At 50.3% G+C, this 25,664-nt stretch overlaps 2 protein-coding genes across 7 annotated transcripts in view; both read right to left on the bottom strand.

Annotated features, from left to right (window-relative positions):
• The window catches only part of LOC133478728 (receptor-type tyrosine-protein phosphatase beta-like), a 23,941-nt gene extending 13,460 nt beyond the window's left edge, over positions 1–10,481 (bottom strand). Inside the window, exons 1-4 of one of the 3 annotated variants that reach the window (XR_009788747.1) lie at positions 10,004–10,481; positions 4,561–7,574; positions 3,804–4,095; positions 39–314 (exon numbers count right to left, since the gene is read on the bottom strand). Coding sequence is in view for 2 of the 3 variants with exons in the window: in XM_061775150.1 (XP_061631134.1) it covers positions 39–314; positions 3,804–4,095; positions 4,561–7,574; positions 10,004–10,052 (3,631 nt within the window). In the remaining variant the exon portion in view is untranslated. The remainder of the gene's footprint in view (positions 1–38; positions 315–3,803; positions 4,096–4,560; positions 7,575–10,003) is intronic. The other 2 variants (XM_061775150.1, XM_061775149.1) reach the window with 2 other exon arrangements.
• Positions 10,482–11,317: 836 nt separating this feature from the next.
• LOC133478729 (zinc finger C3H1 domain-containing protein) overlaps positions 11,318–25,664 on the bottom strand; it is a 39,564-nt gene continuing 25,217 nt past the window's right edge. For 3 of the 4 annotated variants that reach the window (XM_061775152.1, XM_061775153.1, XM_061775151.1), the window contains exons 22-34: positions 23,308–23,499; positions 22,176–22,413; positions 21,984–22,089; positions 21,720–21,918; positions 21,139–21,233; positions 20,953–21,060; positions 16,208–16,312; positions 15,094–15,232; positions 14,917–15,017; positions 14,751–14,852; positions 14,282–14,321; positions 11,908–11,970; positions 11,318–11,770 (exon numbers count right to left, since the gene is read on the bottom strand). In XM_061775152.1, the coding sequence (XP_061631136.1) occupies positions 11,639–11,770; positions 11,908–11,970; positions 14,282–14,321; positions 14,751–14,852; positions 14,917–15,017; positions 15,094–15,232; positions 16,208–16,312; positions 20,953–21,060; positions 21,139–21,233; positions 21,720–21,918; positions 21,984–22,089; positions 22,176–22,413; positions 23,308–23,499 (1,620 nt within the window). In that variant the 3' untranslated portion in view covers positions 11,318–11,638. Of the gene's footprint in view, positions 11,771–11,907; positions 11,971–14,281; positions 14,322–14,750; positions 14,853–14,916; positions 15,018–15,093; positions 15,233–16,207; positions 16,371–20,952; positions 21,061–21,138; positions 21,234–21,719; positions 21,919–21,983; positions 22,090–22,175; positions 22,414–23,307; positions 23,500–25,664 lie in introns of those variants that run through there. The other variant, XM_061775154.1, reaches the window with a different exon arrangement.

Raw genomic sequence — 25,664 nt, forward strand, 5'->3', positions numbered from 1 at the left:
AAGGCCAGGCAGTCACAGAAGTGAAAGTAAGGACTAACCGAGTCGTCCTTGACAGCGCGCCGTGCTGATCAGGATCCCGCTGTGCACCGTAACCTCCGCAGCGTAGATCCGACCCGCTATCAGGCCCAAGACGTCGGCAGAGAACACATAGCTCCGGCTCGGCTTGTCGATGGTTTCATTGACCAGAACTGTGGAGCCGTTCCACAGAAGCACGCTGTATTTCTCCCAGTAGCCACTGGGAGGCGTCCAGGTGAGACGTAACGCTGTGCCATCAGAAACCGACACGGCGGACAACGCCGACACCCCATCAGGAACTGAAACACCCCAACAACACCCACAATAAAGCTGCAGTACCTGCACTTATAAAGTGTAATTCATTGCGTGACCAAGCTCATAACTCAATTTACTGCTATGTCAAATCCAATTCCGCCATCGAAAAGAACCAAAATGGAACTAAAGTGTTCCAGCTCCCCCCAAAAAAACTTCAATTTTTGAATAAAGAAAATGAGTACTGTATCAAATAAAGAAAAAATGAGACTATTGAAATAAAATGCTTTCATAAAGTGTAATTACTGAATGTGCTATAATGCAGCCCTACGAGCGGCAAATTGGTAATAGGGGTGATGAAGAAGTGATGGGTAAGTACGGCATCCAGGAAAGGAACTTGGAGGGACAGATGGTGGTAGACTTTGCAACAAGGATGCAAATGGCTGGAGTGAACACTTTTTTCCAGAAGAGGCACGAACATAGGGTGACCTACAAGAGCAGGTGGATTACATCTTGTGCAGATGATGTCATCTGAAGGAGGTTACCGACTCTAAGGTAGTGGTAGGGGAGAGTGTGGCTAGACAGCATAGGATGGTGGTGTGTAAGATGACTCTGGTGGTGGGGAGGAAGATTAGGAAGACAAAGGCAGAGCAGAGAAGCATGTGGTGGAAGCTGAGATAGGAAGAGTGTTGTGTGGCTTTTTGGGAAGAGGTGAGACAGGCTCTCGGTGGACAGGAGGAGCTTCCAGAAGACTGGACCACTGCAGCCAAGGTGATCAGAGAGGCAGGCAGGAGAGTACTTGGTGTATCTTCTGGCAGGAAAGGAGAGAAGGAGACTTGGTGGTGGAACCTCACAGTACAGGAAATCATGGACCGAGGAGAGGAGACAAGAATACAGAGAGATGTGACGTAGGGCCAATATAAAGGTGGTAAAGGCCAAACCAAACAAGAGGAATATGATGAATATGATATGTATGCCAGGTTGGACATTAAAGATGGGGAATACAGGTTGGGCAGCCAGAGCGATAGAGATGGGAAGGATGTGCAGCAGGTTAGGGTGATTAAGGATAGAGATGGGAATGTGTTGACTGGCGCCAGCAGTGTGCTGGATAGATGGGAAGAATACTTTGAGGAGTTGATGAATGGCGAAAATTAGAGAGAAAGAAGAGTTGAAGAGGCAAGTGTGGTGAAACCAGGAACTAGCAATGATTAGTAAGGGGGGAGTTAGAAAGGCATTCAAGAGGATGAAAAATGGAAGGGCAGGTGGTCCTGATGATATTCCCGTGGAGGTATGGAAGCATCTAAGAGAGGTGGCTGGGGAGTTTTTTACCAGCCTGTTCAACAGAATTCTAGCAGGTGAGAAGATGCCTGAGGAATGGAGGAAAGGTGTGCTGGTGCCCATTTTGAAGAACAAGGGTGATGTGCAGAGCTGTGGCAACTATAGAGGAATAAAGTTGATGAGCCACACAATGAAGTTATGGGAAAGAGTCGTGGAGGCTGGACTGAGGACAGAAGTGAGTATTTGCGAGTCACAGTATGGTTTCATGCCTAGAAAGAGTACCACAGATGCATTATTTGCCTTGAGGATGTTGATGGAAAAGTACAGAGAAGGTCAGAAGGAGCTACACATGGTGTCTTTGTGAATCGAGAGAAAGTACCCAGAGAGGAACTGTGGTACTGCATGCGGAAGTCTGGAGTGGCAGAGAAGTATGTTAGAATAATACAGGACATGTACGAGGGCAGCAGAACAGCGGTGAGGTGTGCTGTAGGTGGGACTGCATCAGGGATCAGCCCTGAGCCCCTTCCTGTTTGCAGTGGTGATGGATAGGCCGACAGATGAGGTTAGACTGGAATCTCCGTGGACCATGATGTTTGCAGATGACATTGTGATCTGCAGTGCAAGCAGGGAGCAGGTGGAGGAACAGTTAGAAAGATGGAGGCATGCACTGGAAAGCAGAGGAATGAAGATTAGCCGAAGTAAGACAGAATATATGTGCATGAATGAGAGGGGCGGTGGGGGAAGAGAGAGCGAGGGTGGAGGACTTTAGATACTTGGGGTCAACCGTCCAGAGCAACGGTGAGTGTAGTAAGGAAGTGAAGAAACGGGTCCAAGCAGGTTGGAACGGGTGGAGGACGGTGTCAGGTGTGTTATGTGACAGAAGAGTCTCTGCTAGGATGAAGGGCAAAGTTTCTAAAACAGGGGTGAGGCCACCCACGACGGTCGGATTAGAGACAGTGGCACTGAAGAGACGACAAGAAGCAAAGGAAATGAAGTCGTTGAGGTTATCTCGAGGAGTGAGCAGGTTGGACAGGAATAGAAATGAGCTCATCAGAGGGACGGCCGAGGTTAGACATTTTGGAGAGCGCAGACTTGGGATGGTTTGGAAACATCCAGAGTGTAATGTACTGTAAACTGCTCCATGATGAAGGAGCTTCCAGGCAACAGAGTTAGAGGACGACCAAAGAGAACGTTGATGGATGTGAGGAAAAGGATGACGCGCTGTGGCCACCTCTCGAGGGACAAGCCCAGAAGAAAAGAAGAATTACTGAGTGTGCTGTAGCATTTGTGTGTTGAATGTTTGCCTTTAAGGAGCGTGACCTGGTGAGCGACATCAGGAGCTGGATTCGGGTTGCCTGATTATCGTTCAGTGAGAGCGTCTGCTCCTTGTGAGTGTAGTCATTTTGGGTTTTTTCTCCTTGCCCATGCGCCAGGGCATTGCATGAACTTCATTGCTCCATTTTTTTCCATTTCATTCGAGCGACAGTCTATCTCAAACTCGCTTGTAACTCAAATTTGGGCATGCAAAACATAGCAAAAAAACCGAGCACAAGACAAGTCGTAACTTGCAAAACCCGTGGAAATGTTAGCTGTACTCCAGCACGCCCGCGACCCTCGTGAGGAGAAGCGCCTCAGAAAATGGACGGATGGATGGATGAATACTTTCCGTACCCACTGTATATCGAGGTTCCGCTGTGTCATTTATACAAAATACAGAATGTAAGCAATATATGGCAATTAGTCCCAAATGTTCCTGTTGGCGGAAAAGCGCGTTTGTGCTTGTGTGGACAACAATGGAACAATGCGAGACAGGAAGTCTGTATCCGCCTGAAAGGCGTTCCACTTCAGGACGACAGGAAGTCCACATGTCGAGGAAGCTCACGTTCGTGTGCGCACACTTTTCAGCTTAGGGTGAGGTCAGGGTTCGGGTTCTGCTTTGGAAAACACTGAACGTTTTTGTTTTTTTTGTGGAAAACATTACTTTGACACTGACTTTTGAGTAAAAACCTCAAGTTGATACCTCAACTTCTACAGAAGGGTTCTCAACCCGACGAGCGATCTTCCACTTGAGGAAGGAACAGGAATACTTTTGGCACCCACTGGCGAACGGTCCATTGTTTGTCTTTCAGTGCACTGACATTGAGTGGTGACCAGTCCAGTCAATCAGTTCCCCATCAGGGCAAAGGCTTTATAAAATACGCCAACCCAGCGCCACGCTTCCTGTTTCCATCTCATTTTGTTGTCGCGTGACCGCTTACCTGTTCGCACTGCCACTTGTCCCGCCGGTCCTGCCGGTCCGCGTCGGGCCGAGGCCACGCTGATGCGGTACGCGGTCCCCGCCTGCAGCTGCGTGATGGCGCAGGTAAAGTTCAGAGCGGCCGGTGCCGCCGGCGGCTGACAGTCGCTGACGCCGCCGCTAACATTGCTGCTGTGCGTGGCCGCCGCCGCCGCTGTGAAGTTGCAGCACACATGTCGGGAGCTGAAGGTCAGCAGCACCCAACTCACGCCGACCTTCACCTGCATAAAGGTCACCGAGCAGCTCGGCCCACTCTGAAACGGCACACGCACATGGCCCCTTTAGCATGGATACACGCTGTTGTTGTGAAAATCGTAACTACAACATGGCCCACGACAAAAATGAGTTTGGCCTGCCTCTCTATATTGCACAGTATACTAGCACATTGTTCTTCCACTACTGGGAAGTGAAACCTGCCACGTGTCAGCGGAAATCAATTAGTAATTGACTCAAAAGGTTTCCTGTAGATGCCACGATGTAGATGGCGGCAAAGCAAACACGCCACACTCTAAATAAGGCTCCTGAACTCACTTCAACATAGTTCCTTCCAAAACCCCATAGCGATCACTTATTCCGCAGGGCTTTGGCCTGAGTGCAAAAACCGCAAATAGGTGGGTTTTTCAGAGAATACGAAGAACCATCAGCAAATAGGTGAGTTGGCGAGTGGCGGAAGGCGTCACGCGCGAGCGCCCGTCGGATACAAAGCTCGCTCAACTTACTTGCCGGTTGCTGGCAGTGCTCGTTGTCATGGTGAACCTTGTTGCCGCACGGCCTGCTGTGCCTGCGGACGTGGCTCCGGATGATGTTGAAGGCGTGGAGGCGGCGGTCGAGGCAGGAGTGGAGGGGGGCATGCCAACGGTAAGGGGGGCAGGAGTGGTGGCGGGACTGGAGGCAGCGGTGCTGGTGGGCGTAAAGACAGTCACTTTGGTCGCAAGGGAGGTGAAACTGGAAGCAGGGGTGGCGGTGGGACTGGAGGCTGGAGGTGAGGTGGGACTGGAGGCAGGGGTGGCGGTGGGACTGGAGGCTGGAGGTGAGGTGGGACTGGAGGCAGGAGGTGAGGTGGGACTGGAGACAGAGGTGGCGGTGGGACGGGAGGCAGGGGTGGTGGTGGGACTGGAGGCATGGGTGGCGGTGGGACTGGAGGCAGGGGTGGCGGTGGGACTGGAGGCAGGGGTGGTGGTGGGACTGGAGGCATGGGTGGCGGTGGGACTGGAGGCAGGGGTGGCGGTGGGACTGGAGGCAGGGGTGGCGGTGGGACTGGAGGCATGGGTGGCGGTGGGACTGGAGGCAGGGGTGGCGGTGGGACTGGAGGCAGGGGTGGCGGTGGGACTGGAGGCAGGGGTGGCGGTGGGACTGGAGGCAGGAGGTGATGTGGGACTGGAGGCAGGAGGTGAGGTGGGACTGGAGGCAGGGGTGGCGGTGGGATTGGAGGCAGGAGGTGAGGTGGGACTGGAGGCAGGAGGTGAGGTGGGACTGGAGGCAGTCACGGTGGTGGCAAGGGAGGTGAAACTGGAAGCAGGGGTGGCGGTGGGACTGGAGGCAGGAGGTGAGGTGGGAGTGGAGGCAGGGGTGGCGGTGGGACTGGAGGCAGTGATGGTGGTGGCAAGGGAGGTGAAACTGGGAGCAGAGGTGGCGGTGGGACTGGAGGCAGGAGGTGAGGTGGGACTGGAGGCAGGAGGTGAGGTGGAGGTGGGACTGGAGGCAGGAGGTGAGGTGGAGGTGGGACTGGAGGCAGGAGGTGAGGTGGAGGTGTGACTGGAGGGAGGAGGTGAGGTGGAGGAGTGACTGGAGGCAGGAGGTGAGGTGGAGGTGTGACTGGAGGCAGAGGTGGAGGTGTGACTGGAGGCAGAGGTGGAGGTGTGACTGGAGGCAGGAGGTGAGGTGGAGGTGTGACTGGAGGCAGGAGGTGAGGTGGAGGTGTGACTGGAGGCAGGAGGTGAGGTGGAGGTGTGACTGGAGGCAGAGGTGGAGGTGTGACTGGTGGCAGGAGGTGACGCGGGACTGGAGGCAGGGGTGGCGGTGGGACTGGAGTCAGGAAGGGAGGTGGGACTGGAGGCAGGGGTGGAGGCAGAAGGTGAGGTGGGACTGGAGGCAGGGGTGGCGGTGGGACTGGAGGCAGGGGTGGCGGTGGGACTGGAGGCAGGAAGGGAGGTGGTCCTGGAGGCAGGAAGTGAGGTGGGACTGGAGGCAGGGGTGGCGGTGGGACGGGAGGCAGGGGTGGCGGTGGGACTGGAGGCAGGGGTGGCGGTGGGACTGGAGGCAGGGGTGGCGGTGGGACTGGAGGCATGGGTGGCGGTGGGACTGGAGGCAGGAGGTGAGGTGGGAATGGAGGTAGGAGGTGAGATGGGAATGGAGGCAGGCGTGGCGGTGGGACTGGAGGTAGGGGTGGCGGTGGGAATGGAGGCAGGGGTGGAGGCGGGAATGGAGGCAGGGGTGGAGGCGGGAATGGAGGCTGGGGTGGAGGCGGGAATGGAGGCTGGGGTGGAGGCGGGAATGGAGGCTGGGGTGGAGGTGGGAATGGAGGCAGGAGGTGAGATGGGAATGGAGGCAGGAGGTGAGATGGGTATGGAGGTAGGGGTGGCGGTGGGAATGGAGGTAGTGGTGGCGGTGGCACTGGAGGCAGGGGTGGCGGTGGGACGGGAGGCAGGAGGTGAGATGGGAATGGAGGTGGGACTGGAGGTAGGGGTGGCGGTGGGAATGGAGGCAGGGGTGGCGGTGGCACTGGAGGCAGGGGTGGCGGTGGGACGGGAGGCAGGAGGTGAGATGGGAATGGAGGCAGGGGTGGAGGTGGGACTGGAGGTAGGGGTGGCGGTGGGAATGGAGGCAGGGGTGGCTGTGGCACTGGAGGCAGGGGTAGCGGTGGGACGGGAGGCAGGAGGTGAGGTGGGACTGGAGGCAGGGGTGGCGGTGGGACGGGAGGCAGGAGCTGAGGTGGGACTGGAGGCAGGGGTGGAGGCGGGACTGGAGGCAGGGGCGGAGGCAGAAGGTGAGGCGGGACTGGAGGCAGGGGCGGAGGTGAGACTAGAGACAGGGGGAGAGGTGGGACTGGAGGCAGAGGTGGATACTAAACTGGAGGCCGGGGTGGAGGCAGAAGGTGAGGCGGGACTGGAGGTGGTCATGGTTGGGAAGGAAGTGGAGAGAAGAGAGGCTACGTTTGAGACGTGAGGGGTGGCAGCTGGAGTCGAAGAAGAAGTGGAGGTGGCAAGGGAGGCACGACTGGAGGCAGAGGTGGATGCTAAACTGGAGGCCGGGGTGGAGGCAGAAGGTGAGGCGGGACTGGAAGTGGTCATGGTTGGGAAGGAAGTGGAGAGAAGAGAGGCTACGTTTGAGACGTGAGGGGTGGCAGCAGGAGTCGAAGAAGAAGTGGAGGTGGCAAGGGAGGCACGACTGGTGGCAGGAGTCGAGGCATACGCGCCGTTGGCAGGTTCGCTGGCAGGCGTGCCCCCATTGAAGAAGGGAGGAGCGGCGGCGCTCGCCAATGTCGGCGGCGTATCCGCGGAGACATCGCCCACCGTCTTTGACGTGAGCGACGTGTCTGTAACCGGCGGCGGCATCTTCGATGTTTGCGACCAAACAGACGAGACCGGGCGCACCGGCATCAGGGCCTGCCTCGGAGACGCAAGGCCGAAGGTCATGTGTTGGACCACTGGTCCTGTCTGTGACCTTAAAGTTGACCCTGTCACCTTTGAGCCTTCTCGTGTCCTTGAGGAAAGACTGAAGGTCGAACTTTGGGCTGAAAAAGGAAGACAAAACGTTTATTCATGAAACATTATCATCATCATTCAGTTTGGATTTCATGCACATGGCAACTTCCTCGAATGGGTCATCTACAGTGGGTACGGAAAGTATTCAGACCCCCTGAAATTTTTCACTCTTTGTCATATTGCAGCCATTTTCAAAAATAATTGAAGTTTTTTTTTTCCTCATTAATGTACACACAGCACCCCATAAAGACAGAAAAAAACTGAATTGTTGAAATTTTGGCTGCTTTATTAAAAAAGAAAATGTGAAATATCACACAGCCATAAGTATTCAGACCCTTTGCTGTGGCACTCATATATTGAACTCGGGTGCTGTCCATTTCTTCTGATCATCCTTGAGATGGTTCCACACCTTCATTGGAGTCCAGTTGTGTTTGATGATACTGATTGGACTTGATAAGGAAAGCCACACCCCTGTCCATGTAAGACCTCACTGCTCACAGTGCATGTCAGAGCAAATGAGAATCATGAGGTCAAAGGAACTGCCTGAAGAGCCCAAGGTTCCTAAGAGCACAGTGGCCTCCATAATCCTTAAACGGGAGATGTTTGGGACGACCAGAACCTTTCCTAGAAATGGTCATCCGGCCAAACTGACATTCGATGGAGAAGAGCCTTTGTGAGAGAGGGAAAGAAGAACCCAAAGATGACTGTGGCTGAGCTCCAGAGATGCAGTCAGGAGATGGGAGAAAGTTCTAGAAAGCCAACCATCACTGCAGCCCTCCACCAGTCGGGGCTTGATGGCAGAGGGGCCCGACGGAAGGAAGCCTCTCCTCAGTGCGAGACACATGAAAGTCTGCATGGAGTTAGCTAAAAAACACCTGAAGGACTCCAAGATGGTGAGAAATAAGATTCTCTGAACTTTGTCGCTGTAATGTGTGGAGAAAAGCAGGCCCTGCTCATCACCTGTCCAATACAGTCCCAACGGTGAAGTATGGTGGTGGCAGCATCATGGCGTGGGGGTGTTTTGCAGATGCAGGGACAGGATGAGCGGTTGCCATCGAAGGAAAGGTGAAGGAGGCCAAGTACAGGGTTATCCTGGACAAAAACCTTCTCCAGAGTGCTCAGGACCTCAGACTGGGCCGAAGGTTCACCTTCCGACAAGACAATGACCCTCAGCGCACAGCTAAAATAACGAAGGAGTGGCTTCAGAACAACTCCGTGACTGTTCTGGAACGGCCCAGCCGGAGCCCTGACTTAAACCCAACGGAGCATCTCTGGAAAGACCTGAAAATGGCCGTCCACCAACGTTCACCCTCCAACCTGACAGAACTGGAGAGGATCTGCATGGAGGAACGGCAGAGGATCCCCAGATCCAGGTGTGAAAAACTTGTTGCATCATTCCCGAAAAGACGCATGGCTGTATTGGCTCAAAAGGGGGCTTCTGCTAAATACTGAGCAAAGGGTCTGAATACTTATGGCTGTGTGAAATTTCAAGAATTCCGTTTTTTTCTGTCAATATGGGGTGCTGTGTGTACATTAATGAGGCAAAAAAAAAATGAACTGAAATGATTTTAGCAAATGGCTCCAATATATCAAAGAGTGAAAAATTGAAGGGGGTCTGAAAACTTTCCGTCCTCACTGTGCACAACAGCGTCAATTTCAAGTTTCAGCCTCATCCCTCGATGTGATACTCTTTTCACCTCCATTTCTCTTCCCATCGCCACCATGGTCAAATGACCTTCGAGCCTTGCTGCCTTCCCACCCAATATAGCAAGCTTTCTCCTCATCATCACGTCAACCAACTCCCGAGCTTTTCCCGTCATAGTCCCCACATTCAGTTCTAGGCTGTGCGCTTTCCTCTTCGACCCACAGTAGCGGAATTTGTGCCGGGGGTGGACGTTGCTGACCCGGGCCACGACCGGTCCGGTATGGAATTCTTTGGACGAACGCTCGTGTTTGTTTGAAGCCGCAACCCTGCGCATTCATCCGGGCATTATATATAGGGTTGTAATTTGACATCACAAGTCATAGAAATGAGTGACAGTCCAATATACTGTTTCATTTGGTAATACAAATGCTTGAAAGGGGTTAGAAGTGAAGAAACCCCCCCCCACGATTTTAGTACAGATTTTCTATCCAGAAATCCCTCAGTAACGACGTCCTTCCAACTGCTCGAAGTGCTCGAGGACTCTGCATCTTTTTGCGCAATTGTTTTTTGTGTCTCCAAAGCGTTCTCTGGCAATCGACCGTCTGCGGCTCCAACGACCGGAGGCAAATTCCTTGTGTGTTTTTGGGACATACTTGGCCAATCAAGATGATTCTGATTCTGAAAAAAACTTCTACCGGGGCCAGCGTAATCTGCAACATTCTTTTCTCAACGCTTGATCGGTCGTCAGTACATTTAGTGTCAAGCGGCGACCAAGAAAAACGCTTGGCACGAGAAAATCAAGAGCATACTCACAGGCAGTCGTCACAAAAATCGGCATCAAGAGAAAGAGAAGCGCGTCCATGCTGCTGCTTTCATGCTGCGCGCGCACGAGCTCCACATTGAAGGCAACTTGGAGTCCGAGTGAGCAAGTCGAGTTCGGACCAGACGTTCGGGACAGGAAAAAGTCCAGGGGCCACGTTTCCTTCCATTCAATTCTTCTGCGCACTTTTTCCACGCCAGGAAATTCCACACATGTCGCACTCCCACTTCAAATGAAGGCCCCCGAAACGTGTGAACAATTGGAAAGCCTGACCACCGAGAGGAGCCCGTTTTTCAATGTCATCGTTTGTGTGCGTGGCCTCGTTGCGTTTTCATCAGCGGCAGTCCCGCACCTTCCACTCGTTCAGCCGCAACCCTCCAAAATCATCATCATCATCATCTCAACATCAAATCCTTCATTTCTCGGAAATCTCATTCAAATGTTCGTCACATTGAAACAAATATGCACAGTTCCCATTCGTAAATCATTTGGATGGACTGTCACATCAGCTCATTCAAAATTGATCATCACAAAATCATTGCTTGACTGTAAGTCAAATAAAAAAAAATGCACTTCGTAATATTCGGTTAATAAATCATAACTAGGTTCTAAATACATTTGAATGGATAACCATTTCGAGTTTGAACATCATCCACCGATGACCTAAGCCTTCATTTTCTAAAGCAAATGTTATTTGTAAACCGGACAAGCCACGAAACTCACTTTTCCATGCTGCTTTTTATTTTGTGTGACATTTAGCTTTTTCATTTCAACAAGCAACCGCCGCCGCCCATCCTGCCCGGCCGGGTCAAGAGGGCCATCCTAACCCTCGCGCTCGCACGCATCCCGCCGACGAAGGCGTCACAATGGCCAACGATCCAAGTCAGAATAAATGAGCGAAAATGAAAGACCGCACACGCACTCGATATCAACGTGAGGAGGCTCGTTCGTTTCAGCGAGTGAAGCAAAGCGCCAAAGGTTCTTTATTCAGCCACGACAAATGGGTTTTATTTTCTGCTAAACACTCATGAACGCAAACATAACCGTTTCTGTTTCAGAAAGCAGGCTCGCTCGAGTAAAAGGTGCGTTGCATTAAAAGGGCCCTGACAAATGACCGCAAAGGTCGACCCACCTCTGGTTTCCCGTCCACGGCGCATCATTGTTATTATTATGATTCAAATTATTCACAGACTTCTTCAGGCAAAAAGACAAGTCGTTTTTTTGTTGAGAAAATAATTTAATATATAAAAAAAAACAATCTTATGATCAATACTTTTAATCGCAAAAATGTTTTTTTTTTTTTTTTTTTTTAAATAATAAAAAAAAAAAAAGACAATCTCAAATGAGCCGTGTCCTGTCCAGCGTTCATCACTTCCTGCGTCCGCCACACACGTGGCGGCCTGTCTTTGTTTCCCAGCAGTTTAACAAAATAAAAGTCTCACAACAACAACAAAAAGATGGCGAAGAGCGTCCTTCGGGCCGTGCCCCACGTCACGTCCCCCCCCCAGGGAAAAGAAAGGAAGTGAGACAAAGCAAACGTCACTCAGCAGACATACTTACGTACACCAGGAGGAGGCGCTGCTTTTTGCTCTCAACTTTCTGACCCAAAGCGTCGCCGCCCTCAGACGTCAAACGGCGTCCGTCTGAGCGGCGGCGACCGGCTCCGCTAAAGTCACGCCCGCCTCTTCGGCGCGAGACAGCACGAGGACCACGCGATCCGCCGCGCCCGCGCCACCGACGCACGCCTCCAACTGCAGCAGCTGCGGGAACAGGCGGAAGGGTGGGCAAGTCCAGCGACATGGGAGGGCGGGGGGGCAAAGGGAGGTATGCCATTATCTACGCGCTGAGCCACTTCCTGTTAGCACGTAGCCTAGCAATGTGGATGCGTGTGATTTACCTGTTTCCACAGGTGGGCACAGAGCGGAAGGTTCTGGAGGGCTTGTTGCGCAACACGGCGAGCCTGCAAACACAGAAGCAAACGAGGAGGAAGAGCAGGAAGTGGCCATGAGCACAAACGGGGGCTCCCGCGCCTTCCGACCCTCATAAACGTCTAAGGTTAGCATTGGTACCGCGCGTTAAACGACGACGCGGACGCCGGGCTCCTGTCCATCGCCACGGAGAGGAATATTCTGGGATGTTGAAGATGGCTGAGACGGTGGGGAGGGTGTGAGCATGCTGTCACAGCGCGAGAGATTGCGTGATTTCCGAAGACGGAAAACATGGCGGCGCCCCTTGCATAGACAAAATGTCTCTTTTCAGCGGCGGACGGTCGCTTGGTTCTTTTCTCATTTCCTTCGCTAGCAGCGGTAACTTGTAGAGAGCCGCTTGCGAATCACGCAGCTACGTCGACGCCAACTCGTCTGTCACGGATGATCTGATCGCTGCGTCGAGCTGCCGCTGAAGAGAAAAAAAGCCGATTCTTCCACTTGGGACGACAGACACACGGATTAGTGTCCTCTTCTCAACCGACAAGAAATGATTCATTCCACTTGCTTCGCCGAACAGTTCCCGCAACAACAGGTCAGATTAAGATTTAAGTAGATGACACAACTGCGCTTCGATCAAACATGATGTCAACGTCAGCGGAGGTACAGAAACGCCACCGGCACGAATTCGCACTCCTGTTTGCTTTCCCGCTCTGCTTGTTTCCACACGCAAGTCGCTCAAAACTCTTCTTGCGCACGACAAACAACCAGCACGCGACATACTACGTTCGGTGTTTGTTCGTTGCCCTTCTATGTACCCTGGCTTTGCTGTGCGTACTTAAATCACTCTCTCTAAATAACATTTGTCAACAATAGCCCAAAATCTCCCGAAAACTGTCAAAACGACAACGACGACGAACACATCGCGGCCGATCTATTTCAAACCCGTTATATGTCACACCTTTGTGTCATGGAATGTCAATGGTATTCGATTGCAGGCAAAAAGAATTAAGATTATGGATTATATCACTAAATGTAAACCAGACCTCCTCCCATTACAAGAAACGCACCTCATGTGCCTCATTGGCTAATTCCACTCAATCTGGGCCTTTTGTAACAGTAGACAAAGAGCATAAAAGTCTACTTTTTACAATCAATAGTACAGTAGCAGATCCAGAAGGCCGATACATAATTCTACAGGCTACAATATTTGAACAAACTTTACACAATTGTCAATGTCTACGCTCAGAAGAAAGATGATGCAGCCTTTTTTCCACACTTGTTAAACTTGTCAGCCAATTGGTGATTTTAACCTGACGCTAAATCCCCGAATAGATCGCTCAAATCTCTAAAATAGCAATCGGCCACCACGCCCCAATATACTCGAGCGGGATACGGACGACTTTGGTCTTGTTGACGTACGGAGGCTGAAAAACCGTACAAAGAGAGAACACACATTTTTCTCATCGGTTCAGCGAGTTTTTTTCTTTCAAACAATTCGTCAGCTCAAAGAATGACCTCCAAGGATCTAAACATTCCTCAATTTGATACACAAATGAAAGACATGCTTGATGTTCCTTTACCATCACAGCATTCAAAAATATGCAATCGGGACGAGCGCTTGGCCTAGACGGAATCTCCGTTGAATTCATGAAACATTTCTGGCCAATACTAGCGCCTCTATTACCGCCCCGGGTCCCTCTGTGTGGGACGTGTCCCGTCTGCCGGGCTGCTCTCCGGTGGACCCCTGCACCCGATCCCGGCCCTCGATTGATTCGCCGGGTGTGGGGCCACTCACTTATTGCGACAAATAACTCATAAATATGCACATTTCTCGGGCATCCCTTCATTTACATAGTCAATCCCAGCCCACTTCAGTTGTACAGCCGGGTTCACGACCCTTGTCCCGCATGCTTCTTCCCCTGTCCTTGTCCTGTTCTATCTTGTCCTGTCCTTCCCTCACAGGGTGAAGCACTACAGCCCCATGCAACACTCATATTTCATGTTTCATTATTGTAGATCATGTAATGATTTACTTCTCTCATCTTGTTTACAATTAGTGCTTTGTCTTTTTCGTTTCTCCCTCCCCTCTACAAACTTTGCTCTGTTCGACTGATCGACTCTTCGATTCTCAATCAACGATGATAATACTAAGAAACCGCAGCGGCAAATTAAAAACTCCACTGTGACACATTAAAACTGTTCCGGCATAAAAGGGATACTGATCCTCCATTCTGCTTGACCTAACAGCCGAACAAGACAAAAAAATCAATAAAAAGGGCGGGCGGAGATAAATGTTAGTATAGCATTAGCATCGTTAGCGTCACTGACTCGTGAGCGCCTCACCTCTGTCGGCTGCTTAAGCTCCGCCTCCACAGCGATGGCTCTGCATGAAAACACAAGGCATCAGTGGGGGGTCTTTAGATGCTTGTGTGTGTGTGTGTGTGTCTCCATGTGGGTTAGGGTTTTGATTTGGGCCCGACCAAATATTAACCCGTTTCCAATTTGTAAATGTACGTATTTATTTATTTTACACATTACAACATTAGACAACGATAATGACATTCACGCAAACAAACAAAAAACGGCCAATTTGTCTCTGTTGCAAGGTGAAACAAACACTCAAGGTTCTGCCTGTAACTTGCATCTTTATTATACTTTTTTTTAAATTCATTATATGTGTTCTAAATAAACCTACCGATTTTATTCTGCCAAATATCGGAATTGGCCGAAAAAAAAGACGGCCTTATTTTTAATGTGTCCAAGTGTGTGTGTTTGTCCACTTTGTGTGTGCACGTGTTGAAGAGCTCCTCACATGTTCCAAGCTGGCAAACACTTGGGGGCGCTGCTGGTCAACATTCTGGCCTGGAATCGGACGTGCTCCAAGTTTCCCTCGTGCGACTCCTGCTGCATCAACCTGCGCACACGCGCAACCACACCGTGTGTGCGTGCAGGCATGTGAGACAAAGAGGTGGGCATACCTGAGCGCCAGGGCGAGGTTGGCGGGCATCATGTAGTGGAGTCTTTCCAGGAGCGCCGCATGCCGGGACGCGTCCACGCAGCTGAGGTAGAGCGCCACCACCTGGGGGCAAAAGGAGACCGTTGACGGCGGCCGCGTGCAGGTCGCCCTTGCCCCGACCCGCCCGAGTCGCTCTCGCCTCATTGTGGAAGCGGTAAGACGTCCAGAAATGGGTGGAGTCAAAGGGCACCTCCAGCCGGGCGGGCACGGTGCCCAGGCAGCGCAGGATCAACTCGGGCAAACGCTCGGCCGCTCGCACGCTGCAGTAGTGGAGGTAGCTGCCGAGACAAAAAGGGCATCCGCTCACAGCGGTGACGGACGGGAACCTTTCAAACGGGATCCAAACTCCAAAACGCACAAACGAGCCCTCCGGATGACGCCAAAACTGGCCGGCCTCTCTGCCAACGCGCGCACGTGCCTTGCCAAATTGACTTCAAATAGGTCAACAACAAAAAAAGGCAAACCCAAACATCATCCGTTTGTACATAAAAGCTAAATATGAATCAAAGAAAATCACAATGTGGTTTACAAAGAAAAAGATGACCAAACATTTTTGCACAATTGTTTTTGCTGCGTTCCCTCGGGGGATGATCATCCGCAGCCATCTACTTCACACATATTCCAGTGAATTTGTTTTTATGCCACGGGTTAAGTTTGAGAACGCCCCTGCAATGAACGAAATCCGTTAACTACAACTAAGTATTTTTGGCATATATATATATATATATATACATACATATATCACATATGATATTTAGATATTTCTTAAGTTTAACGCATATACTTCGAGAAACTACACAGTATATGCATATGAGGCGCAGGTATTCATTCCACTTGGGGTCGTCGTCGACACTTTCTTTGACTGTGCCAAAGACGACGGATGGAAGAATTACCCTCGAATTTGGCGTTTGGAAGGATGTTAGCCTTCAGCTAGCCAACTTTCTTTCGACGCAAGGATAGATTTTCTTTGAACATTTCCGTGTTTGAATATACAAAGCTGAACTGGCCTCATTTAGGGTTGGTTTGACGGTAAACTTCAAGTGAGCGAACGAGGGATTAGGCGCTGAGGAAAAAGTCTTTGCAAAAGTTGAAACGGGTTTTAACCTTGCGGGACAAAAAAAACGAAACAAAACGTAGTTTATATGGCGAATTTTCACCCGCTGCAGCCCGGTCTGGAACATATCCTTGCCGTGTCATCTACGGAACATTCGGCATCCCTGAAAACGAGTTTGTCGGCACGGGCGGCAACTCACTCCGTCCACAGGCGGCGAAGCTCGTCGCGGCGCGCGGCCGAGCCCAGCGCCCTCTCGAAGGCGTCCAGCGTGTCTTCCGTGGACCCGTGCAGCCAGTGCCATCGACTGCAAGCATCCACAGGTGAGTGAGCGCTTCGAACGACTTCAAACGTACTAACGACACCTAAAAAAACAAGTCAACAAAATTGAAAAAAACCACCCGGACTCACTCCTCATAATTCTCGGGGACTTTAACAACCACCAAGTCCACATCGACTGTCCTACCAGGGAAAATAACTTTTGAGACCACCGCTACACTACGCTAAACAACGCATGCCGCGCCGTACCTCGTGCAGCCCCGGGCTCGTCCGATCCCTGCTTAATTCACTTCAGGCAAGAACTTAAATGCGCCAAGCCTACAGTGAAAACAGTGAAAAAGTGGACCAACGAAGCCAAGATGGAACTTCAGAGCTGCTTCGACGGCACAGACTGGAGTGTCTTTGAAAATTCAGCTGGCAGCCTGGATGAATATACGGACACTGTCACATCCTATATCAGTTTCTGTCAAGAGGTCTGTGTACCAACAAAATCATTTTGGCACATTCAACAACAAGCCGTGGTTCACTTCGCCAAGCTAAGGAGGACGCATATCAGAGCGGGGACAGGGCGCTGTATAATCCAGCTAGAAACCAGATGACTCAAGAAATGAACATTGCGAAGAGGAACTATGCAGCAAAGTTGGAAAAACAGCTTAGCGCTAACGACTCTAAATCAGTCTGGCATGCATTCCAATCGCTGAGCAATTACAAGCGACGATCCCCCCAAGCTGAGAACAATAGCAGACTAGCCAACGACTTGAACACCTTCTACTGCAGATTTGAAAAGGACACTTTCACAACTGCTGAAAGGATTGTCGGTAGCCCCCTACCCGCCCTTGAGGACTTGCACGCTGCTAAAACAAGAACTAAGACGAGGGCGTGCAAAATCCTCTCGGACCCGCCGGACCTTCCCTCAGGCAGGCGCTACCGATCGATGCAAACTCGAACTAGCAGACATTCCAACGGCTTCTTCCTTCTTGCGATCAACTTCTTAAACACCGAACCTCCAATTCCATTGCAACATGCTGGCAATTTTTTGTGTGGGGCCAACGATGTATTACTCGTGCACTCGCTGTCGTTGTCTCGCCGCGCTGCACTATTTGCATATACTGGCCACTCGTGCCAGAGTAGCATCTGCTCCATTTGCACGCTGACTGAGGAGTATCTGCAACATTTGCACAATCGACATTGTCCCAGACGATCGCGCCACTCGTCACTTGAAACCGCATCCACTCCTTGAAGTCTCGGCGCCCTTTGCGCGACTATTGCGATATTAGTCATTCCAACTGCTCTTAGTGCTAGAGGACTCTGCATCTTCTTGCACAATTGTCCAAAAAAAAATAAAAATTGTACCGGCATTACCAGACAACTAGCAACCCTTTACTGCTCAGTGACTGTTTTGTTTTTTTTTGTCTCCAAAGTGTTCTCTGTCCATCGACCGTCTGTCGTCGCAGTCGAGCGGCTCCAAGTACCGGAGACCAATTCCTTGTGTGTTTTTGGACATACTTGGCAAATAAAGATGATTCTGATTCTGATTGAGAAAAAAAAAAAAGCTTCCAGAGAACTTCCAATTCTTGCAAGGAGCTTCTGTTCTACCTTGGTGGAAGTCTTCCTCCGTCAAATGTCTTCTCTCAACGGACCTAGAGTCAACTTCAGTCCCACCAGAAAGTATTCACTTATTCTAAAGCTGATTTGAGGTTAGTTTTCTTGGAAAAAAACAAAAAACAACAAAATATACCGTAATGACAAAGTAAAAACATATTTTCAGACAGTTTTGCAAATGTATTGAAAATGCAAACAATAGTATTATAGTAGTATATAAGTATTCACAGCCTTGGCTGAATATTTTGTTGGCGCACCTTCGGCACGTCTCTACGAGCTCGGCACACCTGTTTTGGAATGGCACGCCATTCTACTCTGCAGATCCTCTCAAGGTCAGTCAGGTTGGGTAGACCGCGTCAGTGGACACCCATTTTTCGGTCTTTCCAGACCGGGCTCCGGCTGTGCCACTGGAGGACACTCGCAGGCCGCTCCTGGAGCCACTCCTTTGTTATCTCGGCGAAGGTCGTGATGGAAGGTGAATCGACACCCTAGTCTGAGTTCCAGAGCAATTTCTCGAGCAATTTCTCTTTATTTGAGGCAGATTATCTGTTCACTCAAGTAAAAATCAGAGCGGTTTGTCGTGTGCGGAGCAACGTGGCTGGAAGGAAGAATAGAACAATTCAATTCCTGGTTTTTTTAATGGCCTTTATCAACTCCTAGGCAGGGACTGTTAATAGTTTGAGGTTTGGATTTTTTGGAAGGAAAAAAAGATTCACATCCAACAGAAAGGTCGAAGGAGAGAGAGAGAGAGAGAGACAGAAGAATTGGTTATCTATTTCAATACAAAACAACTAACAAATACCGCCGTCTTTTATCGCAAATTTGATTTCTTGTCTTTATAATATTAAAGTTGGTTTATTCCAGATTCAGTGTTTAAGCAAAATGTAAGTTTGTTGTCAATGATCAACTTTAACGCCACATTTCTGCAGAAAATGGCAGTGACTTTTCATGAAATACTGAGTTGTCCCAATTTTGGATTTTGGCCCAGCGTGAATTCGAGTTTGACACCCCTGCTCTATGCGGACCAGTCGGCCAGTTCCTGCCGCAGGAAGCAGCCCCGCAACATGATGCCGCCGCCACCGTGCTTCACAGTACGGATTGTGGGAGCCAGGTGTTGAGCTGTGCCCCTTCTTCTCCAGATATGATGCTTGCAATTCAGGCCGAAAAGGTCTATGTTGGTTTCATCAGACCAGAGGATTTTGTTTCTGCAGGTCTGGGAATCCTTAAGGTACCATTTGGCAAATCCCAAGCGGGCTTCCATGTGCATTTTCGAGAGAAGTGGCTTCCGTCTAGCCACTCTACCATAAAGGCCTGATTGGTGGCGTGCGTTGGCAATGTTTACCCTTCTGGATGGTTCTATCTCCGCCAGGGAACAGTGGAGCTCCGCCTTAGTGACCGTAGGGGTCTTGTTCACCTCTCTGACCGAGGCCCTTCTTCCCCAGTGACTCGGCTCGGTCGGACGGACGGCCGGATCTGGCAAGCGTCCCGGCGGTTCCAAACTTCTTCCGTTTCCGAATAATCGAGACCACGGTGCTTTTCGGGACCTGAAATTCTCTTGTATCCTTCCCCAGATTTGTGCCTTGACACAATCTGGTCCCGGAGGTCTGCGGACAATTCCTTAGACTGCATTGCTTGGTTTCTGCTCTGATCTGCACTGCCAACTACGAGACCTTCTATAGACAGGTGTGTGCCGTTCCAAATGATGTTCAATCAACTGAATTTACCACCGGTGGACTCCATTCAAGTTGTGGAAGCATCTCAAGGATGGTCACTGGAAATCAGATGCACCTGAGCTTAAGTTTCAGTGTCATAGCAAAGGGTGTAACCACTTGTGTACCAATTATGTTTGACTGTTGACATATGGAGTCACTGATGGTGTAGCGGTCCACTCGCCTGACTTCGGTGCGGGCAGCGTGGGCTCAGTTCCCACACAGTGACGGTGTGAATGCGAGTGCCAATAGTGTCCGTGTCTATATGTGCCCTGCGACTGACTGGCGACCGGTCACTACCGGGTGTCGTCCGCCTTTCGCCCGAAGTCAGCTGGGATAGGCTCCAGCGCCCTGCGACCCGAACCAGGATAAGCGGTGTTGTAAATGGATCTTACCTATATTTTTCTAAATTTACACAAATGTCTGAAAATATGCTTTTACTTTGTCATTATGGGATATTTTATGTAGATTTTTTTTATTTTTAAAAAGAACTATACGCAAATCCGCTTTAGAATATGTCCGTAACATAGCAAAATGTGTAAAACGTGAAGGGATGGGAATACTTTCTGGTGACACTGTATATAGTCCACGATAAAAAAAATAAAAATAAATCCTTTGTCGTGATTAGTCAATAATGATAACTTCGATTTTGTAGCACCTTTCATGGTACCCCAGGCTGCTTTACATTTACATTTAACTGGACAAACAAAATCACACAATAAAGGACACTAAACATCAAAGTCTGTGAAATAGGTTTTCAGTTTTGAATTTTTGTTTGAAAATGCCCAGCCAAGTTCCAGAGGGTGGTGGGTGCGTGGGCGAGTGATAACCCCCAACCATCCCATCCATTAATTGACAAGCCAATTACTAGAATTAGCAGCAAAAAAAACCCAAAAACGTTCAAGTCTGTCATATGCTGAGTCAGGTTGCAATGGCCACTTCAACTCAAGTCGAATGCACCAACAATTCAGTTGAAAACTAGACCAAGGCTTCCGGAGAACTTCGTGCGTGTGTGTGTGTGTGTGTGTAATGACCTGTTGAAAATCTGACACGTCTGGTTATGCTTCTGTTAAAACTATTCACCAATAAGCTCGTACGGGCCCAAAAATACTCAACAGCAAATCACAAATCACAGAAACAGAAACGGTCGGATATATTTTGCATCACCACGCTAAGGTCAACAATACGCGGGGGTCGTGAAATGCTAACGTCAATGCTACATGGCGGTCAGGTGACATGCTAACGTCAACGCCACGGAGCAGTCAAGTACATGCTAATGTCAACACTACGCGGAGGTCACGTGACATGCTAACGTCACCGCCACACGGAGGTTATGTGTCCGGTGTGCGGGCGGTACCAGTGAAGCAGGTGCAGGAAGGACCGCTGACGGAGCAGCCGATCTTCCAGATCCTTCCTCGTGACAGCAGACAAATGCGCGCCGTCTGCGGGGAGACCCAGCACGCTCCTGAAGGCGAACGCATGCCGTTAGGATGGCGCAAGCGACCGAGAACGCGTAAGGGAGCGAGCGAGGCGGGCGACGCACCGCAGGACGTGGACGGGCGCCACGTGAGCGCTTTGCTCATCACACAGAGACGAGACGAATCCTCGGAAGAGCGGCGTGACGACGCTCCACTTGTCCTGTCAAACAACATGTCACTTCGCGCGATAGAGATATAAACAAAAGTCTCGCACAAACATTTTACTTTTGATCATTTTGATTACCTTCGTTGATTTGCTTTTCCTCCTGATACTCATCCAGTTTTAATCCCCCCCCCCCCCCCCCCCCCTTAACATTAAAATATGTAGATCAGTGTGATCCAAGTACCACTAGTGGTAAGAGGGCTACCTCTAGTGGTAAGCAAAATAATCACTTTAAGAACTGTTTCTTTCAGGCATTCATTTAGGTCAAATGTTTTACTTTCCTACAGTGTTCCTATAGTGGTACTTGGAGAGCTAAAGTATTTTTTCAGGTGTTACTTGGTGGAAAAAGTTTGAGAACCACTGAAATAGATGAACAAATTGCCCTGAGCAATAAACTCAAATGAATCACAAAAAATGGATGAAGTGCCAGCCATACTTCCTGTCCCACTTTGTTTCCCTTTGCAAACAGGAAGCGGCGCCCACCTGAGCCATGAGGAAGCGACAGCAGTGGTAGAAAACCTCAGCGTCGTCGGGACACTCGGCCAGCGCGGCGAGCCACGAGGCCGCGGCGCCGTCTGCTTTCCCCGAGCGCACGAGGAGCTCGCACAGAATGTCTCGCAGGACGCACGACGCGGGACACGCCTCCAGCAGCGTCTCGCACGACGACACCGCCTCCTCAAACCTACACGCACGCACGCGCCGTCAGATCACACGCACGGCCTTCAACTTGACCTCTGAACAGCTCACCTGTCCAACAGCCTGTGCAGGAACAAGAAGTTGGTATGCAGCGGCAGGCACGCCAACGTCCTCTCGGTCGGACCCGAAGATTTGTCACTACACTGACGGATGCCCTCTGGTGCGCGTGATCGCACACACAACACAGGCACCTGTTAGCAGGCCATTCCCGGTGAGCATCGTTTACATTTGCCGCCTTTTTACCTGTAAAAAGTCCGACGAGCTCCTCGTGCGGCGTTCGGACGTCGCGGACCGACCGCCAGGGCAACAGGAAGCGGTCGGCGCTGACCAGCCCGGACGGGCCCGACTCCAGCGGGTCGTACAGAGCGGCCGGGAGCCGGCCGAACTCCTTCAAGTGGATGTACGCCAACCAGGCCAGTGCGCGGTGGCCCGCTCGGAGGCGCTTGCCGACGCCGTGCGGGCCGACGCGCTTCAAGGCGTCCTGGAAGAAGCATCGCCGCACGTCACGTGACCGCGGCAACATCAAGTGCGGGAAATTGCTTTTCATCGCAATATTGCCGATTTTTAAGCGCTACGTTTTCAGGGGTTTTGACTCCCAATTCCTCAAATTGAGTTCCGCATCTTCAGTGCAGTACCGCCTTGTGCCACAACAGGCCAGGCAGCACTGAGCTCAACGAAAAGAGAAGCAGCAGAATTCAATTAAGGTGACAGTTGATTGAAATTTTTTTTTTTTTAGGGTTTGGGTGAAGTGTTTAAATATATAATGTTGAAGTATCTCGTTTTTTGCGTGTGTCAGCTATAGTTAGAAATACTTCAAAGTTCTTTTCAAAAGTTTACTTGAGTTTTAAGTCTGCGTTGAAACCTGTGGGAGCAGACAAACTATATAAACAAAGTTTTTTATACGTAAATCTCTGTATTCCGAGATTTCCACCTACGACGGGCGGGTCTTGAACAGTGATTCTCAACTGATGGGTTGCGGACAGCGAGTACAAAAAATTACAGGTATTCCTATCCTGATTTTTGGGTAAAGTACAGAGTACCACCATGTTCCCACATGTAGCCAACATATTAGGTAAGTGTGCTCTCAGTGCAGCTGAGCCGCTGGCTAGGGGGCTTCTTGGCTAGCAACATGATTTTGGCAGCATGTCAAACTCACTTGAAACAGCATTTAAAAATACAACATAGCGCGCATGTGTTTTCACAGGCTACTTTGAAACAAAAAAAATGCTTTATTGTCGCGACTTTGCAACAATAAGAAAATGCAGGTCCCAGTGTGACAACGGTTGAGAAGCGCTTGTCGAAAGGTTTCTCCTGCAATAAACAACTGATTGTAGGTTAAGTTTTTGAGAAAGAAGCGCAACACGGTCAAGCGTACCTGAAAGATGGCGAGGGCGGCCTCCGAGCGGCCCGTGAAGACGTTCAAGTGGACGCGGTAGAGCAGAGCCTCCAAAAGCTGGAAGGAGCGCTCCTCGGACACGCACCCGCCCGCCGCCTCGCCCAGCAGGAAGTGGAGGAGACGCTCGCACACAGAGTCCTTCCCCTCAAACGTGCTCGCCAAGCTCAGATACTGCACAGCACAGGAAGCGATTCACAGCCACACACTCGGTCACGAACGGCTCTCGGTCCCAAGGTGAACGTGGCAAAAGTCCCGCAGGTCTCGCGGAGTCCCCGCCAAAGTTCAAGTCGAGTCGAACCATGACTCGCAAGTCATTAGCCACTCGGTGCACTCACGATCGGTTCTGGTGTTGGTCAGATGTATTACCGCAGTCATTAGCAACGTGTACTACGACAAGTCGAATCAACGCCTCAGTACTGTTCAGTTGTATTGAACGTTTTTGGGTACTATCCATCTATCCATTTTCCATGTGCTCACTCGGGTCGCACGCAAGACGGAGCCGATCCCAGGTGACTCTGGGCGAGAGGCGCAGTACACCATCAAATGTTCGCCAGCCAATCAGGTACAATACATTTGCATTTATTTTTAATATAGTTAAACGTAGTGGTAATGTTCAATCTTTACCTGTTACAATGGCTCACAATGATATTAAATAAAAGCTTTTGCTCATAAGTTGAACACTTGGGTCCCAAAGCACGTTAGAACCCAACCAATACAGGATTTTTCGAGTCGATGGCAATAGCGATATTGGGTGCTAAAAAAAACAAAACAAAAAACACAAATCTGATTTCTGATACGTGACGTAAGAACATTGTTATACACGAACACAAAATATGATTCAATACAAAGAAGCATAAAACTACTAAATTAAAATAAAGAACTTTAATCCCTAACTGTCAATTTAAGGACCGTAAACTGTAAGTGTGTGAAGCTCCAGTCTTCACACGGATCTTCAATAGATCTCTGGAACTGTGTGAAGTACCATTCTGTTTCAAACGCTCCACCATCATCCCAGTCCCCAAGAAAGGGTTGTCGCCCTGACATCTGTGGTAATGAAGTCCTTTGCATGCCCCGTGCAGGACCACCTCAAGAGCGTCACAGGCCCCCTGCTGGAGCACCTGCAGTTTGCCTAGCGAGCAAACAGGTTTGCGGATGACGCAGTCAACATGGGATGACACCTTGACGGTGCAGGGACCTACGCGAGGATCCTGTTTGTGGACTTCAGCTCTGGGTACAACACCATCATACCCGAACTCCTCTCCTCCAAGCTTCTCCAGTGCAGCGTATTACCTGCCATCTGCCTGTGGATTTGTAGCTTCCTGACAGGCAGGACACAGCAGGTGAGGCTGGGGCACCCCAAGGATGTGTCCTCTCCCCACTGCTCTTCTCTCTCTCCACGAACAACTGCACCCTCAACGCACCCGGCTGTCAAACTCCTGAAGTTTGCAGACGACAGCACAGTCATCCGCCTCATCGAAGACGGTGACGTGTCTGCGTATCGACAGGTCGGAGCTGTGGTGCGGCCGACACAACCTGGAGCTGAACACGCTCAAGACTGTAGAGATGATCGTGGACTTCAGGAGGCATCCTTCGCCACAGGTGCCCCTCATGCTGTCCAACTGCCCTGTGTCAACCGTCGAGACCGTCAAGTTACACTTGAATTGGGAATGACAGTCTCTCAGGACCTGAAGTGGGAGATCAACATCAATTCCATCCTCAAAAAGGCCCAGCAGAGGATGTACAACCCTAATTCCAATGAAGTTGGGGCGTTGTGTTAAACAAATAAAAACAGAATACAATCATTTGCAAATCATGCTCAACCTATATTTACTAGAATACACTACAAAGACAAGATATTTCATGTTCACCTCTTTGTGAACAAGTGCGTGAGAAAATAGTGTAACTGTTTAAGGGCAATGTTCCTCAACGTACAATTGCAAGGAATTTAGGGATTTCATCATCTCCGGTCCATATCATCATCAAAAGGTTCAGAGAATCTGGAGAAATCACTGCATGTAAACGGCGAGGCCGAAAACCAACATTGAATGCCCGTGACCTTTGATCCCTCAAGCGGCACTGCGTCAAAAACCGACATCAATGTGTAAAGGATATCACCACATGGGCTCAGGAACACTTCAGAAAACCAATGTCAGTAAATACAGTTATCAACAACACCCAGAAACGCCGCTGGCTTCTCTGTGCCCGAGCTCATCTAAGATGGACTGACGCAAAGCGGAAACGTGTTCTGTGGTCCGACGAGTCCACATTTCAAATTGTTTTTGGAAATTGGGGACGTGGTTTTCCTCCGGGCCAAAGAGGAATAGAACCATCCGGAC

The sequence above is a fragment of the Phyllopteryx taeniolatus genome, chromosome 5, assembly GCF_024500385.1.
Source record: "Phyllopteryx taeniolatus isolate TA_2022b chromosome 5, UOR_Ptae_1.2, whole genome shotgun sequence".
NCBI lineage: Eukaryota > Metazoa > Chordata > Actinopteri > Syngnathiformes > Syngnathidae > Phyllopteryx > Phyllopteryx taeniolatus.